Here is a 26,715-nt window from a genome sequence, read left to right as displayed (position 1 = left end):
GAAAATAAAAATTAAGTAATGCTCCTACCTTGAACCACAGTTTGGAGATAGCGAAGGGTTTTTGAAATAGCAAAGGAGCAAATCGTGGTTGGACCGGTCAGAAAACGTGTGAATTGGTTGTTTAGGTCTGTGCGTTTAGATAGAAAATGCTGAGAACCAAGTTGAAAGACTGGGAACGCGACTTTTTGGAGAAAACAGGTAGAAAGCCGTCGTCGAAAGATATCAAAGAGAACAAATATATTCATGGATTATACAAACAGTATCATCGTGAAAAGGCAGCGGCCTTAAAGGCTGAACCAAACCTTTCAGAGCCGAAAACAGATCCCAATTCGGAAACAACCGAGATCCCAGACGCAGAGAGAACCCCACAAAAGCCGACGATCAGCGAGGTTTTCCCTACTCCCCAACACCAAGGACGTGTAATGGGCTTGTTTGATATTCAGCTGCCTGCTACGCCCGTTAAAAAGCTGGATGCCCCCAGCACACCCACCAAGGCCATCCTGGTCGAAACTCCAAAATCTAAACGAACTCCTGCATACATTGGGCAACGCGGGTCGGTTGTATATGATGGTGAATCTCCATTGTTTCCAAGACGAGCGTCTAAATCGATCAGTCAGATAATCGAAGAGGTCGAAAACATGTCTGACGTAGACTCCGACTTTGAAATGCCCCCCTCGCCTACGCAAACAAGAAGTGTCGAAATCGAGACCACGCAAGTAAGCGAGCCCAATCAGGAGCCGAAATGGCGGAAGCGTGGTCAGAAACGCACTACAAAGCGAGTCATTATGCGTCCTGTTACGGAGTTCGATGCCCCCTCCAAGCGAAAAGCGACCGAGAATTACCGGCGGCTTAATATACAGAAAAAGCGGCCGTTTGGTAAAAAAGCTAGGTGATATTTATATACTTTTATGCCATTAACAAGTCGAGCATGCCCTCGATTTTCTGAACCTCGACAGCCTTGGCCACCTGCGAGTTCACTCTAGTTTGCAGCTGGCTCAGCAAGTTGCTGAGAATAGGACTCTTTTCGATCACAGAGCCGTACATATCAATGCAGGTGCCAATCCAGTCGGCAATTACCGTTGTGGCCCGGGTATCGTGGATCGATCTCAAGCACCACTTGAACAAGGGCTCCAAGGAGTCCTCATCGCGGCCAGTGAGAGTAATTACTACCTTGCCACGGTTTCTGAGTTCCTCAAGGACCATGACTGTTTGTTCTGGCGCGACACCAGTTTGGAAAGCTGAATCAAGCGCATCTGACCAGCGGAAGGCTTTGATATGCTTTTCGTACTGCTTGAGTCGAATTGTCTTCTTCTTGGATCCTTTCATGGTTTGGTGCTCAAGCTCGCCATGGTATTCAGCACCACGGATCATGCGGGCAAAGTTGCCTGATTTGGCCTGCTTCTCAGGCAAAGCAGCCTTGGGCTCTGTCTTACGGGTCCGCACCGAAAGCAAGCCGGTGGTGAGACCAGTGGCCAGTTGACGAAGGTTAGGTGAGATCCCTGTGCTCAACACAGGTGCACCATACTTCCAGCCAAACGTGACCTGGTACTCGGAGTTGTGAGAGTCAAATACTTTAACGTGGCCGTCCAGCGAGCCCGCCAGCAAGCCACGCTCTCCAGCAGAGGCCAAACAGGTAACGGTTTTTTGGAAATTTCCCAACTGGCGGATCTTTTTGCCGGCAGTAAGATCCCAAATCTTCACCATTGGTCCACCGGCACTAGCCAGAGTGGTCTCCGACAGCGAGAGCACGGATTCAACTGGCTCTTTATGATAGAATTGTACAACAGGGCCCTCAGACGTGGTGACCCGAGGATCGTATAAACGAACATAACCATCATAACTACCGGTTGCAATAAGATTCAAAGAAGCGACAAATGTGGCACTGCGAACATAATCAGTGTGGTCTCTGTACTCCACCAACGGATCGCTAGATGTGAGATCCCACAGTCGAACAACCCGATCGTCACTGGCACTAAGTAAAGTAGACAATGAAGAAGGGTGAAACTTTGTAACGTGAACTGCATACTTTGTGGGCTTGAGTGTAACCAACGCAGCCCGGTTCGAGGTATCGAAACATTGAATCAAACCAGTAGCATCACCAGCGACAAGCAGCTTGCCGTCATGGCGAAATTCACCACTGTAGACTGTATCCTTGAACTTTGCAATAGTTTTGTGTACTCTCTGGGTCTTTGAAGATAAAATTTGAATGCGGGTGGAGGACGTGAAGGCCAAGTCGTGAGGGGATGCCGGATTGAAATGAATGTGATTAACTGCATTGTTCTCTTTCACGAGCAGTGGGGCCCGGAATCCTCGCCAATAACGAATCTCTGGTGTCGTGGCTTCCGGAAGAACCGGGTTTCTCACAGGCTGAATGCGAGCAATAGGCGCACTCATATTGTAAAAACTAAAGACTGTAAGGGTTAGAAAAAAATTTCGAGCCCTTTACAGATGACAAATATTTTTTTCCTTCTTTCCGGATCAGCTTACCCCATACGTTATTTTGAGGGCAGTCAAGGCTATGAAAAACACGCTGATAGCCATTGTTGGTAATACCGGTGTTGGTAAATCCCAGCTGGCTGTGGAGCTTGCGCGCAAACTGAACGGTGAAATCATTAACGGCGACTCGATGCAGATGTATCGCGGCTTGGACGTTATCACTAATAAGCATCCCATGAAGGAGCGCATGGGGGTGCCTCACCATCTTTTGGGACACATTGAGTGGGATAAACAATATACAGTTACGCAGTTCGAAAAAGAGGTGACTGGTCTTGTTGATGATATGGAAAAACGAAGTAAGATCCCAATTCTTGTTGGAGGAACTCATTATTATATCCAGTCGATTATCGCAGAAAATTCCACTATAGGACAGAGAGAAAGTCCGAAAAGAAATCTCACGGCTGAAGAAGAGCAGATACTGGATAATCCTGCTCAAGTCGAGAAAGAATTAAAGCAAATTGATCCGGTAATTGCATCCAAATTCCATCCAAACGATACCCGTCGATTACGACGAGCTCTCGAAGTGTTTTACACAACAGGCCAACGGCCCTCGGAAATTTATCAAGAACAATCAGAATGCACTACAAAGTTAAGATACAATGTGCTTGTTTTCTGGATCTATTGTCAACGTGACGTCCTCAACGAGCGGTTGGACACTCGAGTTGATGCAATGCTTGAGGCTGGATTGATGGACGAGATAAATGAGCTTTATGGGGAGTGGGAAGGTGGCAAAAATGCTGAGGGACAAGGAGTTTGGCAAGTGTTGGGATTCAAACAATTTTTACCGTACCTTTCGAAAGAAGTGCCGACGCCGGATTCTAGTGTTGCTGCCATGAAGTCCGAAACAAGGCAGTATGCGAAGAAACAAACAAAGTGGATCATCAATAAATTAACGCCGCAATTGCAAAAATTAGGAGGGACAATGGCTGTTCTGGATTCCACTGATCTTGACAATTGGCAAGAAAATGTCGCTGATCGGGCTGTAGATATTGCCAGAGACTGGCTCAGCGGCGAGCAAATTAAACAAAGATTGGTACCCGAGCACATTGATGCCCAACGTAAACAGCAAGAGTTCAGCCGTGACCAATGGGTGAGGCATGAGTGCGAGCATTGCAGTGATCGCAAAGGGCAGCCCGTAATTGTCATGGGTGATGCGGCATGGAAAACGCATTTGCAAAGTCGTGGTCACAGAAAAAATGTCGAGTATCATCGAAAAAAGCTCAACCAAACCGAATAGGCAAGTTGTGGTCCCACGCTCCAGGCAACGGCTGTCGTGGAGTGGAAAGTGGAGTCACACGAGCATCACTGCCAGGTGGTGGCACCGAGTGGATGGATGCTTCCTCTTCTGCCTCGTCGCTCGAAACAGGAGATTGTGGTGTTTGAGGAGCCGCGTGTCGCTCACTATACTCAGTTGTAGTATGATGTAATTTATCAATTTCAGCCCGTAGAGTCGCGTAGAAATTACGGCCTTCATCGATGTTAGCCCCCACCTCATCGTAACGCACGCTAGCAGTTTCTAGAGCCTCGACTGCCAACTGGCGGGTCTTGTTCTTATCTCCCAGATCCTTGAGCTTTTTATGGAAACGTTTGTTTCTGGTCGCTGCACATGCCAGCATAGATTCCACCTCGGCCTTTTGTTGTTTCAAATAAATAAATGCGGGATCGAACTCTCCTACTAGCTGAGTGTATACAGGATCCAGGTCACTAGCCCGCTCGATTGGTGCAACTCGACCTTTCACGTACTCCATAACCTTGCTAGTTATATCCATTGATGCGGCCTTTACCATGGCCCGCTCACCATATGCTGTGCGCTGAGCGGAATTCCCAATCAACGTACCAACAATAGCTTGTAAATCCGAGCAGACCTGAGAAAGTTCTCGGTTGGGCGTCGAGGTCACTGGGTCCGGTAAAAATGTGCTGATTGCATCTGCACCCTCGACTAGAATGCGGATTAAATGCTCTGATTGTGCGAGTCTCTCGTCAACTTTTGCGTCACTCGCTCTCCCTACTCTTAAATATTCGACCAACTGTTGAAACTTGGTGGCAACTTCATCATAAACTTCTCGAACCCCCGTGAGCTGGGGCTGGGGGAAAGCTCGAGAAATTGCCGTTTTCAATTCTGAGAGCTCATCAGCCACCTGCTCTCGAAGCTCATTCACAGCAGCGCGGCGTCTTCTTAGTTCATCGAGACCACCCGCTCTAACTATAGCCTCGTGCTGCTCTATTAAGAAGGCTGGGACCTCGGTGGGTCGCTGAGCAGCTTCCAAGGCACCCGGCAAATGCATTTCTGTCAAGCTGCTTTGCACTTTTTCGTTGATTCTCTGGCATTCTTTGACAATGTACTTGTCAACAAACAACTCGAGCTTCTCTTTGTAGGCCTTGGGGGCTTGGAATACTGGGAAAGGAAGCAACAGCCTAAATAAGGGAGCGACTCGGGCTTTTGCATCGGCGTCTTTCAGGATTTCAAGGTTAGGCTTTGCTGCCACCGTCTTGGTAAAGTTAGACAAGGTGTTTGGCACATTTTGCAAATAAATCAGATTGTTATCCTGTTCGGCACGTTTCAGATCACCAACTACTCGACTCCTAAGGCCTTGGATGTTATTTTTGAGCAAGGGATCGATCTTGGCAGTGGTAATAGTATCGGACATCAAGGATGCTTTCGCAGCTTGCAGCCAGGCTACTTCCTCGCCATATTCCTTAGAATCGAGGCACTCTAGCGACATTCTGTACCTTGCAACAGCTTCAAAATAGTCGCGCTTTGCCTGCAAATGACTGGCCCATTCGATGCGGATCGCTGAAGAGCGGTTGGCCAACCCATAAGCCTCACTATACAACGATTGAACACCTTCAGCCAGTTTGGCTAGCGTCGCGTGTTTAACTGTCATTGTGCTATCTCGAGGATGAGCTGCATTTGCCCAAAAGCATTCTTGGGCCTGCGCCAGGCAGAGCAGTTTGAGACATTCAATGGTAGCATAGTCGAGGCCAATGGCAAGTTGACCAGGGAATTTGTCCATTTCGGTGGTCACCAATGTGTGGAAAATACCAGCCGCGCGCTGGTAACACTGATATGCCTTGCGCAAATCGTTTTTGGTATATACAGCGGCCTGCTGAGTGATTGCGGCAGCCAGATTGTAGGCGACGTTGATCCGATCGAACTGCAAGCAATTACTTTCAACAGACCCAACACCATAACCAAGAGAACTGCCCCAAACTAACCTGCAGTTGAGGCTCGCGGGAAACTTGGGTGCCAATGCACCTAGCTGCCCGTAGTACTCCAGAGCTGCCTCACTTTGCGATGACAAAATCGTGGCATCGCGAAGCCTCTGTAACTTGTCGATATCCCCCAGAAACTCCACTACATTCTGCTGATACACTCTCTCAATATACTCCTTGATTCCTGCAGAGATATCTGCATTGAATGCTGGTCGTATTGGAATCGTCAGTAGACATGTATCCATGTCTGCTTACCTGCAGCGAACCAAGGTCGGGCCAAGTAGGTCCAGAGGCCTGGGGCTGGGGTATAAAGCCCATAAGGCGGGTGTCTGAGTTGCCCTGATAGCAAGCGAGCTACGGGCAAGGCGGGGCTCCACAAAACAATTGCGTGGGCTTGCCTGTTCTATTACGTTGAGGTATTAGAGTTTTCTAGCCGATATCTAAGTTTATTTCACCACATCCTCCACCCGCATGTGTGCGCGGTGCGCACGTCTTTTTGCCGACGGGGTAATGTACTCCCACCTTAGGTAAGGGCAGTTAACCCTCCCCCGCCCCCTCAGTCTTTCTTACCTACGCCGGCATCGAGTCTCCGAAACCAACGAATTTACGAAATAAAGTAGAGCAATCGGCTGATAATGAGGCACCTGAAATACGAGCGACTTATTAGGGCGTGTTACCCGCCCGGTTTGGGTGACAAAAAGCCCAAGCCAAGCGAGCTGTCGTATTTAATCTACTACCTGAATACGCACCGGTCGCAAATCCCCCAGGCATCGGAGTTTCTCGAGCGCAAGGCTCTGAAATATGTTGCAAAGAACCGTATCGGCAATGCGTCGGTGACGGTGGGGATCATGTCCCAAATGATTCAGGACTGCAAGGACGACTTGAACAACTTTGCACCCGAGGCTATTTCTATTATAGCCATTGCCCTTGACTCCAGCGAGCTTGGGCTGCTTAATTGTGCATCAGAGGCTTTCCGCGCCTTCAATATTAACCACGACGGTCTCCAGTTTGCTTATGACAAGCAGTTGGTCGAGGATTACCGGGCTCTGGTGCGAAAATTCATTGTTATCTCCACATCTGCAGGCCCTCAGTCCCGCATTCAGCACGGCCTTGGTCTCCAGGCGCTTTCCAGTTTGTCTATCTCTGCTGCGCTGAGCACTACAGTTGGTCAAGAAACGTTGGAAGAGGCGGTGCCAACTTTCTACAGCACGTTGCCTGTCGACGAGACGGGGGCTGTTTTTGAAAGGTTCAATTTGGAATTCGCTTCTATTGAGGCTCATTCCATTATAGATATGGCCAAGAACACTCACAACCTCGCTTTGTGGGCATTAAGAAGAAGCTTTGACACTTCAAATGGCTCCTTGGTCGTCAGGCTCACCAGCCGTTTGTTGACTTGCATGGAGCGTCTCGATACTAGACCTACCCGGTGGCTGTGCGCTCTATTCGAGGCTGCTGCTCAGTGGGCGCAGGTACAACTGCGCTACAAGGTCGTTCAAACCTTAATTGAGCGGATGTGCCGTTTGGACATTGCTGCTGTCGATGCCATCAAGAGTTACAGTGTATTGCTGCAGTCTCTGCTTGGGTCAGCTACTGTCTCGTTTGTTGGTCTAGCTGTCACAGACGTCCTACGGGACCTCCTCAAACTTCAACATCGTTTGGTGACTTCTGAGTTTGGTGATGCCAAGCTGAAACAGAACGCGAGCGAGCTTGTCATTGAAATCAGAAAAATCATCGGCTCGCTTGGCCAGCACACGGTTTATGCTGGTCAAGTCACTGACATGGTAGCTGAGATCCTTTGGAAATATTCCTCAACCGGTGCGCCTCCAGAAAGAGCACAGTCAGGTGCTTCTGTCGACCATAAGAACCCCCAGGTCATCAGCACCGACATGCTGAATGTTCGTGAACTTATTGATACCTTGCCTGCTACCGAGCGTTTGATGGTTAACTTGTGGGCTTCGACCCAGTGGTTGCTTAATTCCGAGGATGTTGACGTCCTGAAAAACTACACTCTCGCGTTCGTTGAATACCTTCGGCGAGCTCATCGGGTTGTCAAGGCTCAGGCTCGAATTGAAAGCTCTATCGGACGACAACTGGCCAATGTACTCCTCGACTCCCACAACAAGGTGGTCAACTATATTGCCATTTATTATTGCCTGACTGCTTTGGCTGAGCATCTTGGTGAGCACGCTATCTCAATCTGCCGCTGGGCATATCACGTTCAGGAGGTTGGGGTGTCAAATTCAAAAATGTCCAACAATGAGTCCGTCCAGTTTTCTTCTCTTCAAGTCGTTTCCCTGCTGAGCGTTAGCCAGGGCGTATTGTTAGCGATCTTCACCGCTGCTCGCCGTCAAGAGCCTGCAGACACATGTTTGCAAGTGATCAAAAAGAGAGTTTCTGAACAGCTCTGGTTGCCTGGGATTATCTATCCTGCAACTATTCCTATCACCGATGCGCTCTCGGTGGCTTTGAATCAGCCTCCGTCTGAGCCTAGCTCTATGCACGCCGAAAACGACACTAGTGTTATTATTACTATTGAGCAGCTCCAATTGAGTGAAGAGGAGAGAAGTTGGGTTTCTGCCTCAGATGAAGGCATCGATGATCTTACATTCCCTGAGGCTTTCAATATTTACAAGAAACGTGCGCCATCAGTTGCTGCTTCAGCTCATACTGATTTGCAATTCTCCAGCGTGCGGAGCAACCACACTTCAGAAACTGACACCCCCACAGTCTCCCAATTGATCCGTCGCGCGTCAAGTTCAATTTCCATGCAGAATTCAGGTCGGGCCAGCCGGCCAACTACCAAGCCAACGCAAAGTAATAGCCTTGGACTGCGGGCACAAGTGGCAGATATACTTGCTGATCTCAAACTGGATAGCAGCTCACGTGGTAAACTTGCTGTTTAATAGGACGGGATTGGTAAAAAAGTGCAAATATTAAACCAGGAAACGCCGTCACATTTTATCTCCTATATACATACAAACCCGCCACCTCAGAGAACCAGATGGCGCATTTCAAATACAACCTCAACTGTAATGAGAATAATAATCATCCATTCGAGACGCACACTATTCTTTTCGCTCAGATGGGTGCGTAAAATCGAAACCATATCTGCAACGTAGTCGAGCTTTTTATTCAGGATTTCGATGCGTTCAGACACATCGAGTTTACGACTGACCAGTTCATATAAACTTTCGAGCTCTGGCTGTGACCAAAACTGGTCTGGAGTCTCTGTGATATCTGAATACAAGTTCAAGACTCCGCGGATCTGTAACAACCGGCCAGTCAAACGCTCCACCGCCTTCATATCCAGGCCTGTTTCGGTTCCTTCAGCCATCGATTTGGAGATGACTTCGACGTTTTTGATTAGTTTCTCGCTGGACATTTCCAGAGCACTTAACTTGGTGTGACGGGCGAGTCCGGACGAAAAAGCAACCTTGTCAAGCAGCCGTTGTTCTGCCGTGAATCCATGAATATAAATAACATCACCAATCATACCAGACCGTACATCTTGAGGTGTTTCTTCCTCCACATAGTCCATATCTTCTGTTTCGACATCTTGAAATGATCCCAACTCGGCAAGCCTCAGTAAAGGCAGCAGCTTTTTAACAACTGTATCTTCCTCCATATTCCAGGCCACAACGACACCATTTTTCAAAACAAACACATCTGTTTCGTCTAATATAGCGTGTGCGAAATCGCCGCTCTCGAGCATTCGGCTATAGTGGCCCTGGCCAGTGAGCAGCGACACCGCCTGGGGAAGGTTATAGTGAGCACATTTCGACGCGGAGACACAAGATTGTACAAATTTGGGTACTTCTGGGACCTGTCTCCTCAATATTTTGCGAATCTTGGCCGATTGAGGCGACGTACTCGCCCAGCGGCGGAACGGACCCGAAACTCGATAGCCGGGGAACATGGATTGATAATCAAGAGAGCGGATTAGGAGGGAACTGAACTCATAAGTGAATACAATATATACGTTTCATTGTATACTAAAAGATTTTAAATTGATCGACATAAAGCTCAATTACCGGACGCCAATACGGAGTAAGAGGGCTTACTGGCCAGTGCCAGGAGGAGCTCGCCATTTCCTGATCCACTGGTCATAATGCTAGCAAAAGAAGAGCATTCTCACTTGACGTACAAGGATAGGTAGAGGGGCGAAAAAAAGACAATGGAGGCTGGTAAACCCCGCGCCTAATAGTTAATGTGTCCTGCTGATCGTAGCTTACTCCGAGCTATCTCTGCGCCAGCGCGAGAACGAGCCTCGGGCCCGTCGATCAGAAAAGCTCTTGCGACGAGGTTTATGCTGGCTAACACTAATCCAGCCTTCGTCGCCAGCTTCCTCTTCGTCGCCTACAGCATTGTCGTTCTCACCCTCCAGCGGGTGACGCCCAATGGTCGAAGTGTGGGCCAAAGCAGCTGCATAGCTCAGTTGAACCCCAGTCGTACCATGAGGGTGGTTTGCCTGAGGTACCTTCTTCTTGTTGAGCTCCTGGCGTCGCAAAAAGTAATGAGCAGCCAGCTCGTCGTCGCCGTCGGGGGTGCCCTCTTCGGATTCGTCCTCGTTCTCTTCTTCTACCACTGCAGACGATGCGGGCGTGCCCTCTTTGCTAGCAGCGAGAATATGGTTAGGAATAATCGCAACTGGAGGCGCCGGACGCTGGTGATGGTGATTGCTCGAGCGACGACGGGGTCGGTGGACGTCGGCGTGATAGGATGCTGGGTCCACTTTTTCGAAACTCGAGAACTTGAATTCTGGCTTCGAGACAAGCTCTGAGTCGCTCAGTTCAATCAACGTCTTTACACTGTATCGGGGCATTAATTGTTTAAGTTAGAAACACGCAGCCCACACCGGCTTAAGTCAGCAGCGGGCGATCAGAGCTGAAGGGGCGATTGACATCTCTTGCTGTTCTGTTGGAGATTTGGAAGTTTTCGCGACCACATGAAAGAGAACTGCAAGTAGGCAGCCTTTTTCCCGCGCTCTCGACCCCGCAGACCCCGCAGACCCCGCAGACCCCGAGGTGTATTGTATGACTAAGCGTATAGGGCTTTATCTGTCAGCGGTTTATTTAGAGTGAAGAGAAAAAAATCCTTAGACTAACCATATCCAATGCCTATTGCAAAATCGCTTGGGAAAGTCCAAAAGCAAAAGGGAGGGACGAAGTTGCACCCCAAAGGACGCAAAATCAAGCAGCTCACACGAGCTCAATTACGACAGGACAAGCTACAGACCAACAAATCTATGAGATCAGATGCCCAAAGTCAAAAACTACTGAGGCTGCATTTTTTCAAGTCTTTTATTGAAAAAATCGAGCAAGAATCCTACACTATTCCCGAAATTCATGATATGATTGTGGCCTATATTGAAAGAAATAGCGACGAGCTAGATCAGCTGAAATCACAAAGGCGGCCGGGCAGACCGTCTTCGTCGCGACAGGATAGTCTGCAAATGCAATTGGAATACGACGATCGTGAATATAATGACGGGTTCACCCTGCCTGATCTTAGAGATCCTCAGGTGGTCAAAGCATTGAAAGCTTGGAAGGGCAGCGTGGGAGGAACAAATACACTTGTTTCAATCCGGATTGCTCGCGACGCCTCCGAGCCTTGCTAATCCCAGAAAAACTGACCCACGTAGACTGCTATAGTTAACGATATCACCCCAATGGCATACTTTTTGGCCGCCCGCATGGTAGCGTCCCGCGCTTGCGTCTGCGGGTTGTATAGCCGCTCCATCTCCACCATATCTGCATTGTGGCCTGTGACTAGCCAACCTTGGGACTCGAGCTCTCTAATTCGATCCCGCGCTATTGGAGGAAGGGCTGGTGGGTCCTGTTCCAGCGGAATAGTTCGGGATTTCTGGCTCTGTCGCACAATCATGCCATTGCCAAGCACCATGACATACTCTCTTACCACTGGATCGTCTTCCAGCTGCTTTGATCGTTGTAAATGCGGGGTGAAAAACTGCTTGTTTTCAAAGGTCCGGGGATATGCGCGATCTTGAGATTGGCTATATTCCATGTCCCGTCTGGCCAGGAACGACTGGTCCTGTTTCTCGTGGATCTTGGTTTGCTGATCATTCAGCATTGCCTCTAGCCTCGCAACGCTTTCTTTGCTCGCGGGCTTCTGCCCCAGCATTCTGCCTGCCTGAGCCAGCAAACTCGGCCGGCCAGGCATTTGTAAAGCTGACTACCCCGCAGTCGAGCAGTGGTTTATGAGACGATAGAACAAATTTTATTACTGAATATACTTGCCTGATTCTTTTTGGAGCCATCTCCAGGCCTTTCGGCCGCGAGGACCGTACGCTGCTAGCTCGATGTCTTCTCGGATCCGCGCCCGCTGGCCGAACGGCACAAAGTACGTGCCATTGCGAGCTGACGAAAGTTTTATAAACAGAGGCATGATTTCCGCATAGGCACCGTATTCCGTAGGTCGGCAGAAGATCTCGTAGGGAGATTTCTGCCCTGGCGCGTTCCGGCGAATATCCGATGTAATGATGCCGGGGTGCACTGCTACGCTCACAATGCCGTCATAAAGGTACTTTTGGCCCCACAGAATCGCTTGGTAAATAGAAAACGTTTTAGTCTCACCGTAGTATGCGTATCCTCTGCCACCAAGATCGGTGTTGTTGAGATCGTCCCAGTCGATGCCGCCACACGGCGGAGCCAAAAAGTGAGCGGACGAAGCCACCCAGATTACACGTACATTATCCTTGCCAGCGGTTTGTACTGTTTTCAGTAGCAAGGGGTCTAAAATTCTTTGCACAATTTGCGGCCCAATGGCGTTGACGACCAGGGTCTCAGTGTAGCCATACTTTGTGACTGTGGCGTCCGCATGATTCATTCCGGCATTGTGGATGATTCCGTTCAGTTTTTCCTCCTGAACAATTGGCTCAATACTCTTCTGTATTGTTTCTGGTGAACTGTAGTCTACCTGTAAACCGTGCACATCGGCACACGGTTGCTGCTCGCGGATCTTCTCCAGACAGTCCTCTAGCTTGGACAAGGATCTGCCGGTTAAATACACTTTTGCACCTGCTACAGCCAAGAACTTGGCCGAGTAGAAACCGATTCCACTAGATGCACCAGTGACCAGGTATGTTTTGCCGCTCAAATCAGGAATGTCTTTCTCGGTCACACCGATTGCTGGCCGGAACACGAAATCCCGAAGGAGCTCGCGCAAATCGAGTAATTTGTCCATATCTAAGTAATTATCGCCCCGAACGTCTGCAAGGCCCTTGGATGTTGTAAAGAGGAGCGGAAAAACGCAGGCCGGAGCATGGTAAGCGCTCGTGATCGTATGCTGCATAACCCTTGCGTGACTGGCAAAAAGTTACAGGATTATCTATGGCCTAGCTGTGCGCTGCTGCTTTGTCTCCACTGTGGATAACGTTTTTATTTTGGATCTTGTTATCGATCATATTGTGGAAAGCAATGATAGCCCGGACGACCGAGCTCAGGTAGACAACCATGAGCTGATCGTTAGTTTTGACAGTAAATGCCTTAGTTAGCTCGCCAGAATGGGCACCCGACAAATTAGGCAGTAAGTTCAGCACGTCCTGGAGCTTGCCTAGGATCACATGGTTGACGGGCAGCTTGCCCTGGAGCACGCGGTCAAGGTAGTTGGCGATATCTCTCAAACGGCCATCTAGGCCCTGCAACGATGTGAGCTGAGCAGTGAGCCGGGTTGAAAGCGTGCCGGCTGCTGCATTGCGGATGTCTCTGAGCAGATGCTCGACACCAATCTCCTCGGCCTCTTCAGCGTAGATGGCGGACGGAACGTGCACAAACGTACGGCCAGACATTGACCCGTCGGATTTGACCTCCTCGATCGAAATATAAGCATCCGTAGGAATGCCGACATCCTTTGGCTTGACGTCCACAATCAACAACAAGGGATTGGGGGTGTACCGCTTGAACAGCTCGTTAATCTGCAAATCTGCGGCGCGCAGCTTGGGGCCTGAATGGTACCAGCCAATCAGGCGTTCGTTCGCGTTTACCTTTTTGAACATATCCTGCATGCCCTCAATGTAGTTGTGATCGAGGAACCACACATCCGGGTTCCGCTCGTCTTCCTCAAATGGAACAGCAAAGCTGTTGGCCACTCGGACAACTCCCTTGCGGGTGTCTCCGAGAATAACGCCAACTACTCGCTTATTAGCACCTTGCTGAGACCGATTGTAATGGTCTACTACCGATAACAGCACCAGAGGCGCCACGGTCACTTTGTCAGGAAGCATGCTTAGTGATTTTGCCTCCCACACGGTTTTTTGAGCGGGTAGATCGAGAACTGTATTTTTTTTATTTCTTTTGGGGTCCTGAAGTCTGAGAATGCCGTTTGGACAGCTAATTATCGGTCCCCCCGGATCGGGCAAATCAACTTATTGCAACGGCATGAACCAGTTTCTGTCGGCAATTGGCCGGAAACCGTCGATTATCAACCTGGATCCAGCAAATGACCATTTACCCTATGACGCTGCTCTTGACATTAGAGACTTTACCACTCTGGAAGACGTCATGAAAGAGCAGAATCTAGGACCGAATGGTGGCATCATTTATGCTTTGGAACAACTTGACGAGTCTACGGACCTATTTATTGAGCAAGTGAAAAAGCTCGGATCAAAAGAGTATCTGCTCATTGACTGCCCTGGTCAGGTCGAGCTTTTCACCCACCACGGAGCACTAGCCCATATCGTCAAACGGCTCGAAAAGGACCTCGGGGTCCGGCTTGTTGTTGTGAACTTGATTGACAGTTACTACCTCTCGTCGGCCTCGCAGTACATTTCTGTGTTGTTGCTGGCTCTGCGAACCATGCTACAGTTTGATCTGCCTCATATCAATGTGCTGAGCAAAATTGATCTTGTATCGAATTACGGGCCTCTACCTTTCAAGCTCGACTATTATACGGAGGTACAGGATCTAGAGCGTATATACCCCAACGTTGAGCAGGAAATGGGACCAAGGTTTTCTAGACTAACAGAGGCAATTGGCGAAGTGGTGACTGATTTCGGTCTGGTGGATTTCCAAGTGCTGGCCGTCGAAGACAAAAAGTCGATGATATCGCTGCTGTCTGTTATCGACAAGGCTAGCGGCTACTTGTTTGGATCCACGGAAATCGGTGGTGATTCAATTTGGGTGGACGCCACACGTCAAGGAGGCTATCTGGGCGGCCCTATTGATATTCACGAACGATGGGTCGAGCACAAAAAGGAATACGATCAGGCAGCCGTCCAAGAACGAGACGATCGCATGAATGACGCCGACGAGTGGAATGCAGAATTGGCAGCTTTTGAGCAAGAAACAGGCATAAAGGCCACCAAGTGGGGCGAATAAAAGTATATAAGTTTTCTAATGAGCTGTCAAGTACGCTTGAGCTTTAGCAACCGCCTCGTCGAGTTCGGCCCTGTCCTCATCGGCAACCTGAAGCCTTTGGGTTTCTTCAACCTCATTCTCCAACCGCTTGCGCACATTGGGCACCACCCGCCGTGTTTCGTCGAGAACCTGCTGGATCTTCTTGATCTCGTACTCGTCGCCATTGTTCTCCTTCAGGCTCTTCAAACGAGCCATAATCTCAACCTCTTCTTTCAGATAGAGCTCATGCTCTTTAGTTAACCGCTGCAAAGCTTTGATCTTGATCTGTGACCGTGTTGGCGCTACCATGATGTGGAAGTTTGGGCTGACGTTTGTTTACCTCAGCGACAATCAGTCTTCCAATGAGTTTCGAAATCATTAAAAAACGGCTGGACGAATATATTACGCTTCAGACCACGCTGAAAAACTCACCTGAGAAAATAGTTCGCCATGAAGTTGTTACAGTGTACCTTGGAGACGACTATTTTGTTGAGTTGAAACCCGATCAAGCAATCTCTTTCCTCGAGAGGCGAATCAACGTTTTGCAAAACGAAGTGGATACAGTCAAGCATTTATCAGGTATCAACGAGGAAGGTCTGCCTATTATGGACATATTTGAGGAACTTGACGACGATGATAATGTAATTAACTCACGAGTTGATCGAGCAGCAAGTGCTTTCGAGCACCTGCAAAAGGCCATGAGCGGACCCCAGCCTGATGAAACCCCTCAATTGGCTACAAAGAAGGTGGAGGAACCAAGGGAACCCAAATCCGAAGAACCACGAATCAAGGAGATTACTGAGCCTAAAGAACAAACGTTCAATGGCATATCCAAGGAGGATTTATTGGAGCTGCATCTTGTACAGGATGAACTGGATTTTGACGATGAAGATGATATGGACATCGATCTAGATGAATTAGAGATTGATGACGACGACGATAGTGATGAAGACACTGAGCCACTACATGGCTCCTTGTTCCCTCAAACTCAAAAGGTAAGACAACTTCTCACCAAGCAATTCCCTGGGCTGGACGAAGATCGAAAGGCTGTCCGCTTTGCTGAGTCGTTGGTGGTTCGTGAATTTGAGACGTCGCCTGATGAGCGTAAAGGTCTAATAATTGATGAAGTCCATGAAGTGCCTGCCAAGCCTGAGGAGCCAGTTCAGGAAGAACCCAAGCGTCGAGGTGTTTCTCAGTTCAAGTTGAGACGCGGAAACAACTCTCCAACTTCATCTGTTGCCAAGTCCCCTCGTGTTGCAACTGAAGCAGTTGAGGGGTCGGTTTCTGGACGGCCGGCTGACGATCCTGTTTCCAACGTCGTGAAGAGACCTGTTTCCGAAGTCGTGGAGGGACCCGTTTCCAACGTCGTCGAGAGACCTGTTTCCGACGTCATGGAGAGACCTGTTTTCGACGTCATGGAGAGACCTGTTTTCGACGTCGTAGAAAACCCTACTCCCAAACGGGCGGTGTCCGACGTCGTGGAGAGACCAGTCTCCCAGTCAAAAAAGCCAAATGAGTCTGCGTCCAAATCACCAAAACCAAAGTTAACATACAGCAGACGCTACAAGATACCCGAATCTCGACCTGCTGCTGTTTCCTTGTCGGCACCCAAGACACCTCAGCCAGATCCGGCCTATGAAGGCCTTGGATACATTCGAGATGAGGACACAGCTCTAAGAAAAGAACTCGAGGAAGAGGCACTCCACCTCTTCGACCAAAGTACGATCCCCGATGAGGATTTCTTAGCCCTGCATGACAACGCCTTGGAGGATGAGCTGGATCAACTAAAAGACGAAAAACCAATTCTATCTGCAGTTACCGAGCGTGATGATTCAGAGCCAGCTGGTGTCGATGAAATCGAAAAGCTTAATGATATGCGCGAGATTCGCCTACAATATCAGCGACTTCGTCAACGCCTTGTTCACAAGGCCGGTGGATATGGAAAAACGGAAAAAGATATGGAAGTTGAAGCCATTGATGAGGAGGGTAACCCCCAAAAAGTGAGTAGATTCAAAGCGGCCCGAATCGGCATGCGTTGAAGCTTCGCACTGGGCGCCAAAACGAATGTGATGGTTTGAAACTGCGGAATACGTCCAATCGACATTTATTATGGCGTCCTAAAGTAAATATACCCTGATCTATTGGCATCTTGTATAATTGCAACGTATGCTCGTTCTCTAGGGTACATCTATAATTTAATTTATTGATTATTGTGGAACCACCAATACCTATATAATCTTGTTGGAGATCCACCAGGCTCCCCATGCCTACCAACAACGACGATATTTGCAATAAGCTCTCTGTGATTCAGGACCAACTGACTGTTCTGACGGACCTCTTGAGAGATCTAGTCAAGAAGCCAAAACGAGAGAGCTCCTCCGCCAAAAAAGTTTCTCAAGGGATCGCGATGATCCCCTATCCTGTGCAGTCAATTACGCCTGAAAAGAGTCAACCCAAGCCTAGACCTGAACCAAGAGTGACAAAAGCAACAAAGCCTTCCCCGAAATGTAGATTGAAAGAAGGGCCTAAAAGACTTAACGATCTGCTGACCTCCCAGTCAACTGCACCCTCGTTAAAATTGGATAAGGCACCAATTGGTGCAGCAGCTCTGCAAAACTCTAATAATACTGCAACTAGAGCGGTCCCTAGGCCTCTTTCAGCCATTCCGAGCTTCGCCCCACCAGCCCAACCCGCCGCTCCGGCTGGATCCGTCAAACGACTTCGGCTAGAGGGGTTAAGTACAAGAAAAGGATACGGTCCAAAGCACCTCAAATGGTCTTAGCTTTTTATGGTGCAGCATATTATAGTTTGATCTAGGTTATGTCCCACAAGCCACTTACTCCCCATCGGCTTTCTTAGCCGGTGGTGCTCTACTTTTTTATACATATCAACGGTGGTCCTGTTATATAAACATGTGCCTTAAGGGTTCGTCCAAAGTTATCTCCCGAGTATCGGTGTTTCAGCCACTGCATCAAATCAATGCTCAGATCGAGTTTAACCTCCCAACACAGACATCACCATTTATCAGTGTCCGATCATGTCGGAGCGACTGAACGCTGAAGAAAAAACAACCAGAACGCCGCCGCCAATCCCGGCTAAACCAAAAGATCTCAAAGCCGTTGTACTCAAAAAGAGAGCCCAGTCGTTTTCCCCGGTTCCCAGCAGGGTCCCTTCATCCACAGCATCAGAAGCGGCCAGCTCAACAGAAAGCATAGCTCTGTCGGAGAAGCCAGTTCGAAAACAACCCGAACACTATTATGGCAAACAGTCTGGAACCGTAGAACAATTGGCCAGTCCAGAACCAGAGTCGACAGAGACGGCCCGGTCTGCGTCAGCGGCTCCCCCGCTACCACCGCGAATTCCCAGCCGAACACCATCATACTATGGCCAACCTGTGGCAAATCCGCCGCCGAATCCTACAGAAGTATACCCAGATTATCAGGTAAGTCCGAGTCCTGCTCCTGCTCCACCAATGGCTCAAGAGCCTGTTCCCCGCCCTTTGCCTCCCCAGCCGCAGCCCGCAGCAGCTCCTCCACAGCCTATGATGCCGCCTCCGCCATCTAGAAATCAAGCTTCCACGCCAGAAAAGCTAATCTTGCGCACAAAGACAGTAAATAGCTGGCCCCCTGCTGCAGGGGGACCCCCTATTTCTGTCAAGCGTGGCCTTACGAGCCTAAGTATTGACCAAGACTATATATGCGCAGGTGGTGGTTCATGTGCCATATATAATGCTCATACTTTAGAGACGGTATGGTCCAAATCTACGGATAAGGTCGTTTCGTCTGTTCAAGTTGGAAACGAGGTTTGGCTTGGTATGCGTGATGGCCGGATTTGCATCGTGGACCCTAACTTATCCGGATACGTTGAGGAGAATGGAAAACATCATCGCCGTCCCATTTCTCACATGTGGTACGATGACGGCTATGTGCTGGCGTTGAGTATAGATGGAAAGCTAAGTGTTTGGAACCCAAACGATTTGTCGCGCCCTCATCAGGTCCATCGCGTTATTTCCACTTTCAAATACGCGACCTACAAAAGCCCTTATTTGTGGGTCATGAAGAACCGTCAAGCATATGTCCACGACCCGCTTCTGCTAAGAGGAGGTTTCCAAGTCTTACCCCATGCAATTGAGTATGGCGAGCGAAGCTCATCTACCGTGGGTGAATATTCTTGCGGGTGTGCAGGCGGCATTGATGAGCCCACTGTTCTGGGCCACAACGATGGTACCATTTCGGTGTATCGCAATTTTACGTTAACCGCAACAGTGACTCTCGGCTACTCTGGTGTCTTGAGCATAGTGAAAGCTGGACCCTACTACTGGATCGGGCTTCGTACTGGTAGTATTCTGGTGGTTGACCTCATAGAGCACGATGCAACTCTCTTAAAAGAGTGGAAAGCTCATTCGGGACCTGTCACCATGCTGGTTGCCTCTGAAGAAGCAGAGCTGGTTCTTTCCGGCTCAACTAATGATTCAGTAGGCGTGTGGGAATCTGGTTTGCGCCAAGATATGAGAGCTTTGGAAAACCAAAAACAGCTCGACGAAACTGCGGCTTTCAAAGATCTCAAGGTTCAGATTTTCACTTGGAACGTGGGATGTGCCAAGCCCAATGATGTGAACGAGCATGTTTTCTGGCGTGAACTCAGCTCAAAATACCCGGCAGATATCATTGTATTTGGGTTTCAGGAAGTAGTTGAGCTCGATAACAAGTCCAAGACTGCCAAGAACCTGATCAAAATCGAAGATGATATGGAACATGAACACAAAGCATGGCGGCGCTTCCTCAGCCAGCTCTTGGAAGAAGAATATGAACTTGCAGCAGACAGAGCACTGGTTGGTCTGTATAGCTGCGTTTTCATCTCACAAAAGCTTGTTGCTTCAGTAAAAAACGTGACTACCAATGTTGTAAAAACCGGGTTCGGCGGTCTTCACGGAAACAAAGGTGCTACGGTTATATGCATGGACATTTTCGACAGCACTCTATCTTTCGTTAATGTGCATTTAGCTGCTGGACAATCAAGCACCTTGCAAAGGAATAAAGATGCGGAAACAATAGTAAGTGGCGGTGAAGAACATGAAAGGCACGCAAAGTTGCGACCACTTGACCACGAATACTGCTTCTTTTTTGGCGACACGAATTATCGCATAAACACGGTTCGGGAAAATGCCATCAAGCTCATTCAATCAAAATCGTGGGATAAGCTGTTTGCATATGACCAGCTAGGACGACAGTTGACAAAAAACCCAAGATTCGTCTTGGCTGGCTTCCATGAAACACCCATACAGTTCCCTCCAACTTACAAATTCGACGTCGGGTCAAATCGTTATGATTCAAGCGACAAACAGCGTGTTCCATCATGGTGTGACAGAATCCTGTATCGGGGCTCGAGCGTGGAGCCTGTGGTATACGACAGTTTGGAGGCGTATGATTCGGACCATCGTCCTGTCATGTGCAACCTGAAAATAAAAGCCAAACTCTATTTAACTAAATGATTCGCGTCTAGCAACCCAACCGCAGATCCGGTACTGCGCTTCCCATAGACTTTTGGACGAGCCGCTGTATCTATTTGTGCCTTCAAAGGTTTGTTCAATGACCCATCCTTTGCGCCTCAGCAGATCCAGTAGTTCGTCCATAGCGAACTCGACCTTTGGAGCCGTCCCCCACTTCAAGGGACCGTAGTTGATCCATCGGCCTCCGGGGGCTAGCATAGTGCCAATGCGATCAATGTAGTCAATAGCATTTTCGGCGGTGTCAATAAAGAAAAGTGTAACAATTGCGTTATAATAGTATCCTCGGTCAAAAGTGAGAAAGTTCGCAAAATGGAAATTGGCATTGGAGTCTTCCAGAACGAGGTCGGATTGTTCTAGCTGATCTTGTGCGTGTCTCAGGTGGGAAAACTCTAATAAATAAGGGTAAATGCTGTAGCTTCGTTGCGCTCTCGTTGCAAATTGGGCAGATAAATGCATAACTGCGCTGAATTCAACCGCGTCTACGGTATAGCCATGCTGGGAGATTCTGTGCGCCAAAGCACCAACCCCCGAGCCTGGAACGAGTACCCTAGCATCTTTAGGCGGTACTAAAGTAGTCAATTGACACAAGATAGGCTCAAAAAGCTTTTCACGACTATTCTTTGTTGTTTTGGACCAGTCCCGAACCAAATGATTGAAAGTATCCAGGACTTCATAGTTTGATGCAGGATAAGCTCGCAGCAGTTCGAACGCGGTTACCTCAAATTCTTTTACTGCCTCTTCTACCAGCGTTTCGATCACCCTGGCGTTCGATGGTATGCAGTTCCTCACTTGACGATAACGATCATAGGTGGGTGTCGCTTCATGTTGTTGGTTCCTAGTTAAACGGAAAAAAAGTGTTTTGCGCCGATCCACAGCAGCATTTGCAATGTCCTCAAACCGTTGGAGCCCCACTATGGCTCGGAGAATTTTGGTCCGTTCTTGGTCAACCGGCGAAGAGGACCATTTGGGCAAGAACGACCCTTGGCGTGTCCAGGCAACACGCATAGCTGCCAAGACCACCAACGAAATAATCAGAACAACCCCTATTATGTATGGCATGGAACTCGTAAAGTCGAGCCTCGATTAACCTTTCAGGATTGCTACCGAGTTATTTCTGATTTTGACTTGCGCACCTAGGTGGGATAGGTAATACTCCCCGAGTCATTGTACCCAGCACCCCCATGGATCAAGACGGTCTCAAGGACCGGTGGGACCTGCCTAATGTAGTAAGCCGACCAATAGCGAGGGGGAAAAAGCAACTATGGACGCAGCAAGTATCGTGACAAGAGCTAGGCACTGTGACTCACAGATGGTGTGCAGAAGTGAATATGGGTATTTAGCGTGGTAACGTAGATGAAACGAGACCCCGGTGGGGTTTATTAAATTATAGTAAATGCCGCGGGTGCACAGTTGCGGCTCCTGCATATCTGTCGGTTACTCGCGGGAGTGGATCAGAAAATAAATTTCACGCAAGAAACCCTACATGGGGAATTATGCAAAATGGGCAAGTAGCATTGGTTTGTGGGGACCCCGCATTGTAGAATCGCCTAACAAAGCATAAAAATAACAAGTGCATTAGAATTTCACAATGAAAAGCTGCTCGCTGGTGTAAGGACCCCCATCCAACCGCTACTACGCACCCATGACAGACCGCCCTATTATCCGCAGCACGAACCGTCGCTTATTCCGAAAAACACTGCGCCGGGTAGGACGACGTCGAATCGGCGTCTCCGTGCCCAAACCACATAGGGGATTTCAACGCCAAAACCAATCCTACGGACGAGCTGGACGACTCTACTGGAGTACCTCACTTGTCCGGAGATTCGTGCCATCACCCTGGTCTATAGTATCTGTAAAACTCCGGTGGTAAATAAAGTATAAAATCCCGATCCAAATGGACCAATGACTCGACCTGCGAGACCTTCTGGCTGTTAGCTGCGCCTACCCCGAGTCATGCATGTCCTCGCTCTGGTTGGGTGACGGGTCCCAACCGGCTGACGCAGGCATGATACGGGCCGTAGATATAAAAGGGTTCGCAGCCCTGATCTGCTATTTTGCTCGATTCGAAACCTTGCTTGATTGAAACCAAAAATGAGCGCTATCCTCAAATCCAGAATTAAGAACCCCGCTTTGCTCAACAAGCTTCGCACTGTCGAGGAGGTTGTTCCCTTTTTCGAAAATGACATGTACATGGGTTGGTCCGGTTTTACTGGCGTCGGTGGACCGAAAGTCGTACCCGTTGCTTTGGCTGATCACGTCGAAAAAAACAAGCTTCAAAACAAACTCCGGTTCACCTTGATCACCGGAGCCTCGACCGACACCGACGTCGAGGGCCGTTGGGCTTCCCTGGGAATGCTCAAACGCCGAACCCCCCATCAGGTTGGCAAGCCGATCCAGAAGGTTATCAACGAGGGCTCTACATTATTCTTTGATAAACACCTCAGCATGGTTCCCCAGGATCTGTGCTACGGTTTCTACACCAAGGATCGTGCTGATCCTGCTCGTCGCAACTCGATCGATGTTGCTCTCGTTGAGGCTACGGGCATCGATGAGAATGGCCAGATCATTTTGGGCCCCTCTGTTGGTGCTGCCCCTGAGCTTGTTGCTTACGCTGACAAGGTGATTATTGAGATCAATACCAGCATCCCATCATTCTACGGTCTGCACGATATCCAGATGCCTGAGAACCCTCCCTTCCGCACACCTTTCCCTGTCACTTCTGTCACTGATCGCTTCGGAACTCCTGGTATTCCTGTGAATCCAGACAAGATCTTGGCTATCATCGAGTCTGATGCTCGCGATTCGGTTCCAGACAATACGCCCAGTGACGCCATGTCCCAAGCTATCGCCAACCATTTGGTGCACTTCTTCCAAAATGAGGTCAAGCAGGGCCGTATGCCTGAAAACTTGCTGCCCCTGCAGTCCGGCATTGGTAACATTGCTAATGCCGTCGTCGAGGGTCTTGCTTCTTCTTCTTTCGAGAACCTGAACGTCTGGACTGAGGTCTTCCAGGACAGTTTCCTTGACTTCTTGGAGAACGGCAAGCTCAACTTTGCTACATCTACCTCTGTTCGTCTTACTCAGGCCGGTTTCAAGCGCTTCTTTGCCAACTTTGATGAGTTCAAGCAGAAGATCTTACTCCGCTCCCAGTACATTTCTAACCACCCCGAGATTATCCGTCGCTTGGGCGTTATCGCTATGAACACACCAGTGGAGGTTGATATTTATGGCCAGGCCAATTCCACTTGCGTCAATGGCTCCCGCATGCTTAACGGTCTTGGTGGCTCTGGTGACTTCTTGCGTAACGCTAAGCTCTCCATCATGCATACTCCCTCCGCTCGTCCTACCAAGACTGATCCCACTGGTATTTCATGCATTGTACCCATGGCTACCCATGTCGACCACACCGAACACGATCTTGACGTCGTCGTGACTGACCAGGGCTTGGCTGATCTTCGTGGCCTTGCTCCTCGCGAGCGCTCTCGGGCCATCATTAAGAACTGTGCCCACCCTGACTTCAAGGATCAGCTCTTGGACTACGTTGAATTTGCTGAGAATTACTGCACTAAGACTCGCAGCCTCCACGAGCCTCAGGTCTTGTCTTCCGTTTTCAAGATGCAGGCAAACCTCGCTGAAAACGGCACCATGAAGCTCAAGTCTTGGTAAACCTATCTTGATCACGATCACTTTATACGTACTTTTACCAACCCTGTAGTAACGAAATTTCCTTAAAAGAACCTCTTTTTGGTCAGTTCCTACAAGCCAATCCATCGGGAGATGGCATAGCCGACCAACACGACTACAATATACACTAAGACGGATGCTGGGATACCACGAGTAATGAAATCCATTACTGTCAGATAAGGTACACCAAACTCATCCGTCATGCAAATCGCAGTAACATTGGGGAATCCAGAGGTGGGAAGAGCCATTGCGGCCGAGCATAGGAAGGCGGATATCATCACAAGCACCCGCGGGTGAGGGTCTGTCATCTCCTCGCCGATTGATTTCACTAATGGAAGTACAATCAATGCGGCAACAGTATGAGAAATGAAACTAGCAATAACCAGAATCATGAAGCCAAACACAAGGACAACGCTGAACAGACTCAGCCCTCTCACTTGTGCCTCAATCGCCGTAGCCACCGTAGCCAGCAAGCCACAGGACTCCACAGCTTTGCCCATCGTAACACCACCCATAGCCAAGGCAATAATTGTCCACAAGAAATTGTTGAAGTCTGCAGCAGAAAGGATGCCGGGGCCAAATAGAAGGATAATAGGTACAAACCCAAGAATACCCATATCACCAACTATGAACTCAGCTTGATGCTCCAAACACCACAATGCGATTGTCAATACGGTAACCCCCAAAATATAATAATGGACAAATGAAAACTTATCTGCGTGATCCCGAATGTGGCCCATGGCACTCGCATCACTTGAAGGGGGGAAGGTTAAGACTAGCAAAAGCCAAACCAAAGTGATGCTCAAAATACAAACAGGAAGACTGATGGAGAACCATTCAGTCCATGAGAGTTCTGGGGTCATATTTTGCAAGGCGATGATATTTTGCGGACTGGCAATCGGTGATGCCATTCCACCAACGTTAGAAGCCAAAGCAATTCCCAGAATAATAGCCTTGGCAAAGCCATCGCCAGTAGGAAGGGTTCGCAACAAAGGTTGAGCGACGGAATATAATAGAACTGGAGCAGCAACGTTACTGATCCACATGCAAAGAAAAGCGGCGACAAACATAAGAACCAAAACTATAACCCTGGGATTGGTTCCCGATCTGGACAGAATCATGACTGCCATTGCTTTGGCAATATTGTACTTGGAAAGCGCAGCTGCCAGCGTGAAGCCACCTAGTAGAACGGTGATCACAGGAGACCACATTTTCGAAAACACGAAATCAGAAGCTTGCTTAGCTGTCAAAGCGTGGCCATGGTTATCGACAGGAACGCGTAGAACCACTACTAACAACGGGACTAGTAACGAAGTGACAAATAACGGAATTGCTTCAGTCGCCCAAAGCAGGGATGCAGCAATAACAATGGCGAAGCAGTTGGATTGGGGCCTTGACTGGAGCACTGGAAATGCAAGCAAGAGCAAGAATATTGTAGAAATGAGAGTCAGCTTGTAAATTGCAGGATTACTGAAGGAGTCTGGTAACGCAATTCCACAAACGCGGATTCGAGAATGCGGCATTTGTTCTTTATCCGTACCAACTGCCTGTGTATGGCGCTCCATACCAATCATGTCACGCCAGACGGTATTGCGTTCATATACCACATGCTCCCTGAGATAACCTTTCAAGGTTTCAGCTGCCAAGACCTCATCGCCATTTAATACTAGATCGGCATACTCCCGGACAACACGATCAATACGGCGAGCTAGCTCATCCTGAGTTGACGATTTGAAAATATGCGTTTGTTTGATGACCTCTTCAGTGTAGATTGGCAGGAGACTCAGTCCAAGTGTTTTATCGAACTTTTTGAGAATCTTCCTAAACCCCGTTTTGTTAATATCAACAAATGTAGACAGCTCGTTGAGCGAAACGTACATTGAAATCAGTTCGCGTTTTAGAGAAATGCGTCTGTACGAGAACTCATCGTGATGGTCCATCTTGCGAGCAGTGCTGTTCTTTCGTTTCCGTCGATGTGCAGCTCCCAACGTCGACGTGTTCATTTCATTTTCACTGGAATCGGATGCCTCACTGCGTATGCCCGGATTTGTAGAAGTGCCTGGTTCCAAAACTGGACTACCCGGAAAATCAAAAGCGGACACCTCCTCGCATAATGCATCTTCTTTTTCGTATGTTTTGACCTCTTCAGTCTGATAGAAAGAATCCACTTTCTTGAGCTGTTGGTTTAATGCTTGTGTAAAAGCAGGCTCAGGATCACGGGCCATCAATGCCGCGGATTCTTGTCCATTCGGAGGACGCAGGCTCTCTTTTTCCAAAGCATACAGAAGCTTTTTGAGCGCTCCATAGTCAACATAGTTGTCACGCCATTCGGGAACGGCATTAAATTGTAGAGCTGAGCTGAATTTCATGGCAGCTCTTGGTCGAGACGCAAGTGGTACGAGGGGGACGGTATCTCGTTCAGTCAGTGTATAAGCTAAGCATGCAAGTGTGATAGCCGAA

At 48.8% G+C, this 26,715-nt stretch overlaps 19 protein-coding genes across 19 annotated transcripts; 9 read left to right on the top strand and 10 right to left on the bottom strand.

Moving 5' to 3' along the window:
• Positions 1-146: 146 nt before the first annotated feature.
• B9G98_01851 (DNA replication regulator SLD2) lies at positions 147-893 on the top strand (the record flags this gene model as incomplete). The annotated part of the gene is made up of 1 exon (XM_024808408.1): positions 147-893. One exon carries the CDS (start codon positions 147-149, stop codon positions 891-893), a length of 747 nt encoding a protein of 248 aa, XP_024664176.1.
• Positions 894-906: 13 nt separating this feature from the next.
• B9G98_01850 (U3 small nucleolar RNA-associated protein 15) lies at positions 907-2,394 on the bottom strand (the record flags this gene model as incomplete). Its single annotated transcript, XM_024808407.1, has 1 exon — positions 907-2,394. The coding sequence occupies one exon, from the start codon at positions 2,392-2,394 to the stop codon at positions 907-909; it is 1,488 nt and encodes a 495-aa protein (XP_024664175.1).
• Positions 2,395-2,518: 124 nt separating this feature from the next.
• On the top strand, positions 2,519-3,635 carry B9G98_01849 (tRNA dimethylallyltransferase, mitochondrial; the record flags this gene model as incomplete). Its single annotated transcript, XM_024808406.1, has 2 exons — positions 2,519-3,586; positions 3,624-3,635. The coding sequence occupies 2 exons, from the start codon at positions 2,519-2,521 to the stop codon at positions 3,633-3,635; spliced, it is 1,080 nt and encodes a 359-aa protein (XP_024664174.1).
• Positions 3,636-3,716: 81 nt separating this feature from the next.
• B9G98_01848 (pH-response regulator protein RIM20) lies at positions 3,717-5,954 on the bottom strand (the record flags this gene model as incomplete). Its single annotated transcript, XM_024808405.1, has 1 exon — positions 3,717-5,954. The coding sequence occupies one exon, from the start codon at positions 5,952-5,954 to the stop codon at positions 3,717-3,719; it is 2,238 nt and encodes a 745-aa protein (XP_024664173.1).
• A 390-nt stretch (positions 5,955-6,344) lies between these two features.
• On the top strand, positions 6,345-8,612 carry B9G98_01847 (Protein EFR3; the record flags this gene model as incomplete). The annotated part of the gene is made up of 1 exon (XM_024808404.1): positions 6,345-8,612. One exon carries the CDS (start codon positions 6,345-6,347, stop codon positions 8,610-8,612), a length of 2,268 nt encoding a protein of 755 aa, XP_024664172.1.
• An 86-nt stretch (positions 8,613-8,698) lies between these two features.
• B9G98_01846 (MIOREX complex component 10) lies at positions 8,699-9,625 on the bottom strand (the record flags this gene model as incomplete). The annotated part of the gene is made up of 1 exon (XM_024808403.1): positions 8,699-9,625. The coding sequence occupies one exon, from the start codon at positions 9,623-9,625 to the stop codon at positions 8,699-8,701; it is 927 nt and encodes a 308-aa protein (XP_024664171.1).
• A 312-nt stretch (positions 9,626-9,937) lies between these two features.
• Positions 9,938-10,531, bottom strand: B9G98_01845 (hypothetical protein; the record flags this gene model as incomplete). Its single annotated transcript, XM_024808402.1, has 1 exon — positions 9,938-10,531. The coding sequence occupies one exon, from the start codon at positions 10,529-10,531 to the stop codon at positions 9,938-9,940; it is 594 nt and encodes a 197-aa protein (XP_024664170.1).
• Positions 10,532-10,822: 291 nt separating this feature from the next.
• Positions 10,823-11,326, top strand: B9G98_01844 (Translation machinery-associated protein 16; the record flags this gene model as incomplete). The annotated part of the gene is made up of 1 exon (XM_024808401.1): positions 10,823-11,326. One exon carries the CDS (start codon positions 10,823-10,825, stop codon positions 11,324-11,326), a length of 504 nt encoding a protein of 167 aa, XP_024664169.1.
• On the bottom strand, positions 11,323-11,889 carry B9G98_01843 (hypothetical protein; the record flags this gene model as incomplete). Its single annotated transcript, XM_024808400.1, has 1 exon — positions 11,323-11,889. One exon carries the CDS (start codon positions 11,887-11,889, stop codon positions 11,323-11,325), a length of 567 nt encoding a protein of 188 aa, XP_024664168.1.
• Positions 11,890-11,949: 60 nt separating this feature from the next.
• B9G98_01842 (hypothetical protein) lies at positions 11,950-12,912 on the bottom strand (the record flags this gene model as incomplete). Its single annotated transcript, XM_024808399.1, has 1 exon — positions 11,950-12,912. The coding sequence occupies one exon, from the start codon at positions 12,910-12,912 to the stop codon at positions 11,950-11,952; it is 963 nt and encodes a 320-aa protein (XP_024664167.1).
• Positions 12,913-13,063: 151 nt separating this feature from the next.
• On the bottom strand, positions 13,064-13,951 carry B9G98_01841 (26S proteasome regulatory subunit rpn-8; the record flags this gene model as incomplete). Its single annotated transcript, XM_024808398.1, has 1 exon — positions 13,064-13,951. One exon carries the CDS (start codon positions 13,949-13,951, stop codon positions 13,064-13,066), a length of 888 nt encoding a protein of 295 aa, XP_024664166.1.
• Positions 13,952-14,042: 91 nt separating this feature from the next.
• On the top strand, positions 14,043-15,044 carry B9G98_01840 (GPN-loop GTPase 2; the record flags this gene model as incomplete). Its single annotated transcript, XM_024808397.1, has 1 exon — positions 14,043-15,044. The coding sequence occupies one exon, from the start codon at positions 14,043-14,045 to the stop codon at positions 15,042-15,044; it is 1,002 nt and encodes a 333-aa protein (XP_024664165.1).
• Positions 15,045-15,059: 15 nt separating this feature from the next.
• On the bottom strand, positions 15,060-15,371 carry B9G98_01839 (Tubulin-specific chaperone A; the record flags this gene model as incomplete). The annotated part of the gene is made up of 1 exon (XM_024808396.1): positions 15,060-15,371. One exon carries the CDS (start codon positions 15,369-15,371, stop codon positions 15,060-15,062), a length of 312 nt encoding a protein of 103 aa, XP_024664164.1.
• A 53-nt stretch (positions 15,372-15,424) lies between these two features.
• B9G98_01838 (hypothetical protein) lies at positions 15,425-17,101 on the top strand (the record flags this gene model as incomplete). Its single annotated transcript, XM_024808395.1, has 1 exon — positions 15,425-17,101. One exon carries the CDS (start codon positions 15,425-15,427, stop codon positions 17,099-17,101), a length of 1,677 nt encoding a protein of 558 aa, XP_024664163.1.
• A 224-nt stretch (positions 17,102-17,325) lies between these two features.
• B9G98_01837 (hypothetical protein) lies at positions 17,326-17,844 on the top strand (the record flags this gene model as incomplete). The annotated part of the gene is made up of 1 exon (XM_024808394.1): positions 17,326-17,844. The coding sequence occupies one exon, from the start codon at positions 17,326-17,328 to the stop codon at positions 17,842-17,844; it is 519 nt and encodes a 172-aa protein (XP_024664162.1).
• Positions 17,845-18,099: 255 nt separating this feature from the next.
• B9G98_01836 (putative inositol polyphosphate 5-phosphatase C9G1.10c) lies at positions 18,100-20,553 on the top strand (the record flags this gene model as incomplete). The annotated part of the gene is made up of 1 exon (XM_024808393.1): positions 18,100-20,553. The coding sequence occupies one exon, from the start codon at positions 18,100-18,102 to the stop codon at positions 20,551-20,553; it is 2,454 nt and encodes an 817-aa protein (XP_024664161.1).
• B9G98_01835 (Carnosine N-methyltransferase) lies at positions 20,542-21,630 on the bottom strand (the record flags this gene model as incomplete). The annotated part of the gene is made up of 1 exon (XM_024808392.1): positions 20,542-21,630. The coding sequence occupies one exon, from the start codon at positions 21,628-21,630 to the stop codon at positions 20,542-20,544; it is 1,089 nt and encodes a 362-aa protein (XP_024664160.1).
• A 1,032-nt stretch (positions 21,631-22,662) lies between these two features.
• Positions 22,663-24,237, top strand: B9G98_01834 (Acetyl-CoA hydrolase; the record flags this gene model as incomplete). The annotated part of the gene is made up of 1 exon (XM_024808391.1): positions 22,663-24,237. The coding sequence occupies one exon, from the start codon at positions 22,663-22,665 to the stop codon at positions 24,235-24,237; it is 1,575 nt and encodes a 524-aa protein (XP_024664159.1).
• An 89-nt stretch (positions 24,238-24,326) lies between these two features.
• B9G98_01833 (Low-affinity phosphate transporter PHO91) lies at positions 24,327-26,630 on the bottom strand (the record flags this gene model as incomplete). Its single annotated transcript, XM_024808390.1, has 1 exon — positions 24,327-26,630. A coding segment is annotated over one exon (2,304 nt), but the record flags the coding sequence as incomplete, so codon positions are not given.
• Positions 26,631-26,715: the final 85 nt, after the last annotated feature.

This window comes from Wickerhamiella sorbophila, assembly GCF_002251995.1.
Source record: "Wickerhamiella sorbophila strain DS02 chromosome Unknown contig3, whole genome shotgun sequence".
Lineage (NCBI taxonomy): Eukaryota > Fungi > Ascomycota > Dipodascomycetes > Dipodascales > Trichomonascaceae > Wickerhamiella > Wickerhamiella sorbophila.
Note: the sequence above shows the minus strand (reverse complement) of the source record. Positions and strands in the feature narration are given on the sequence as shown.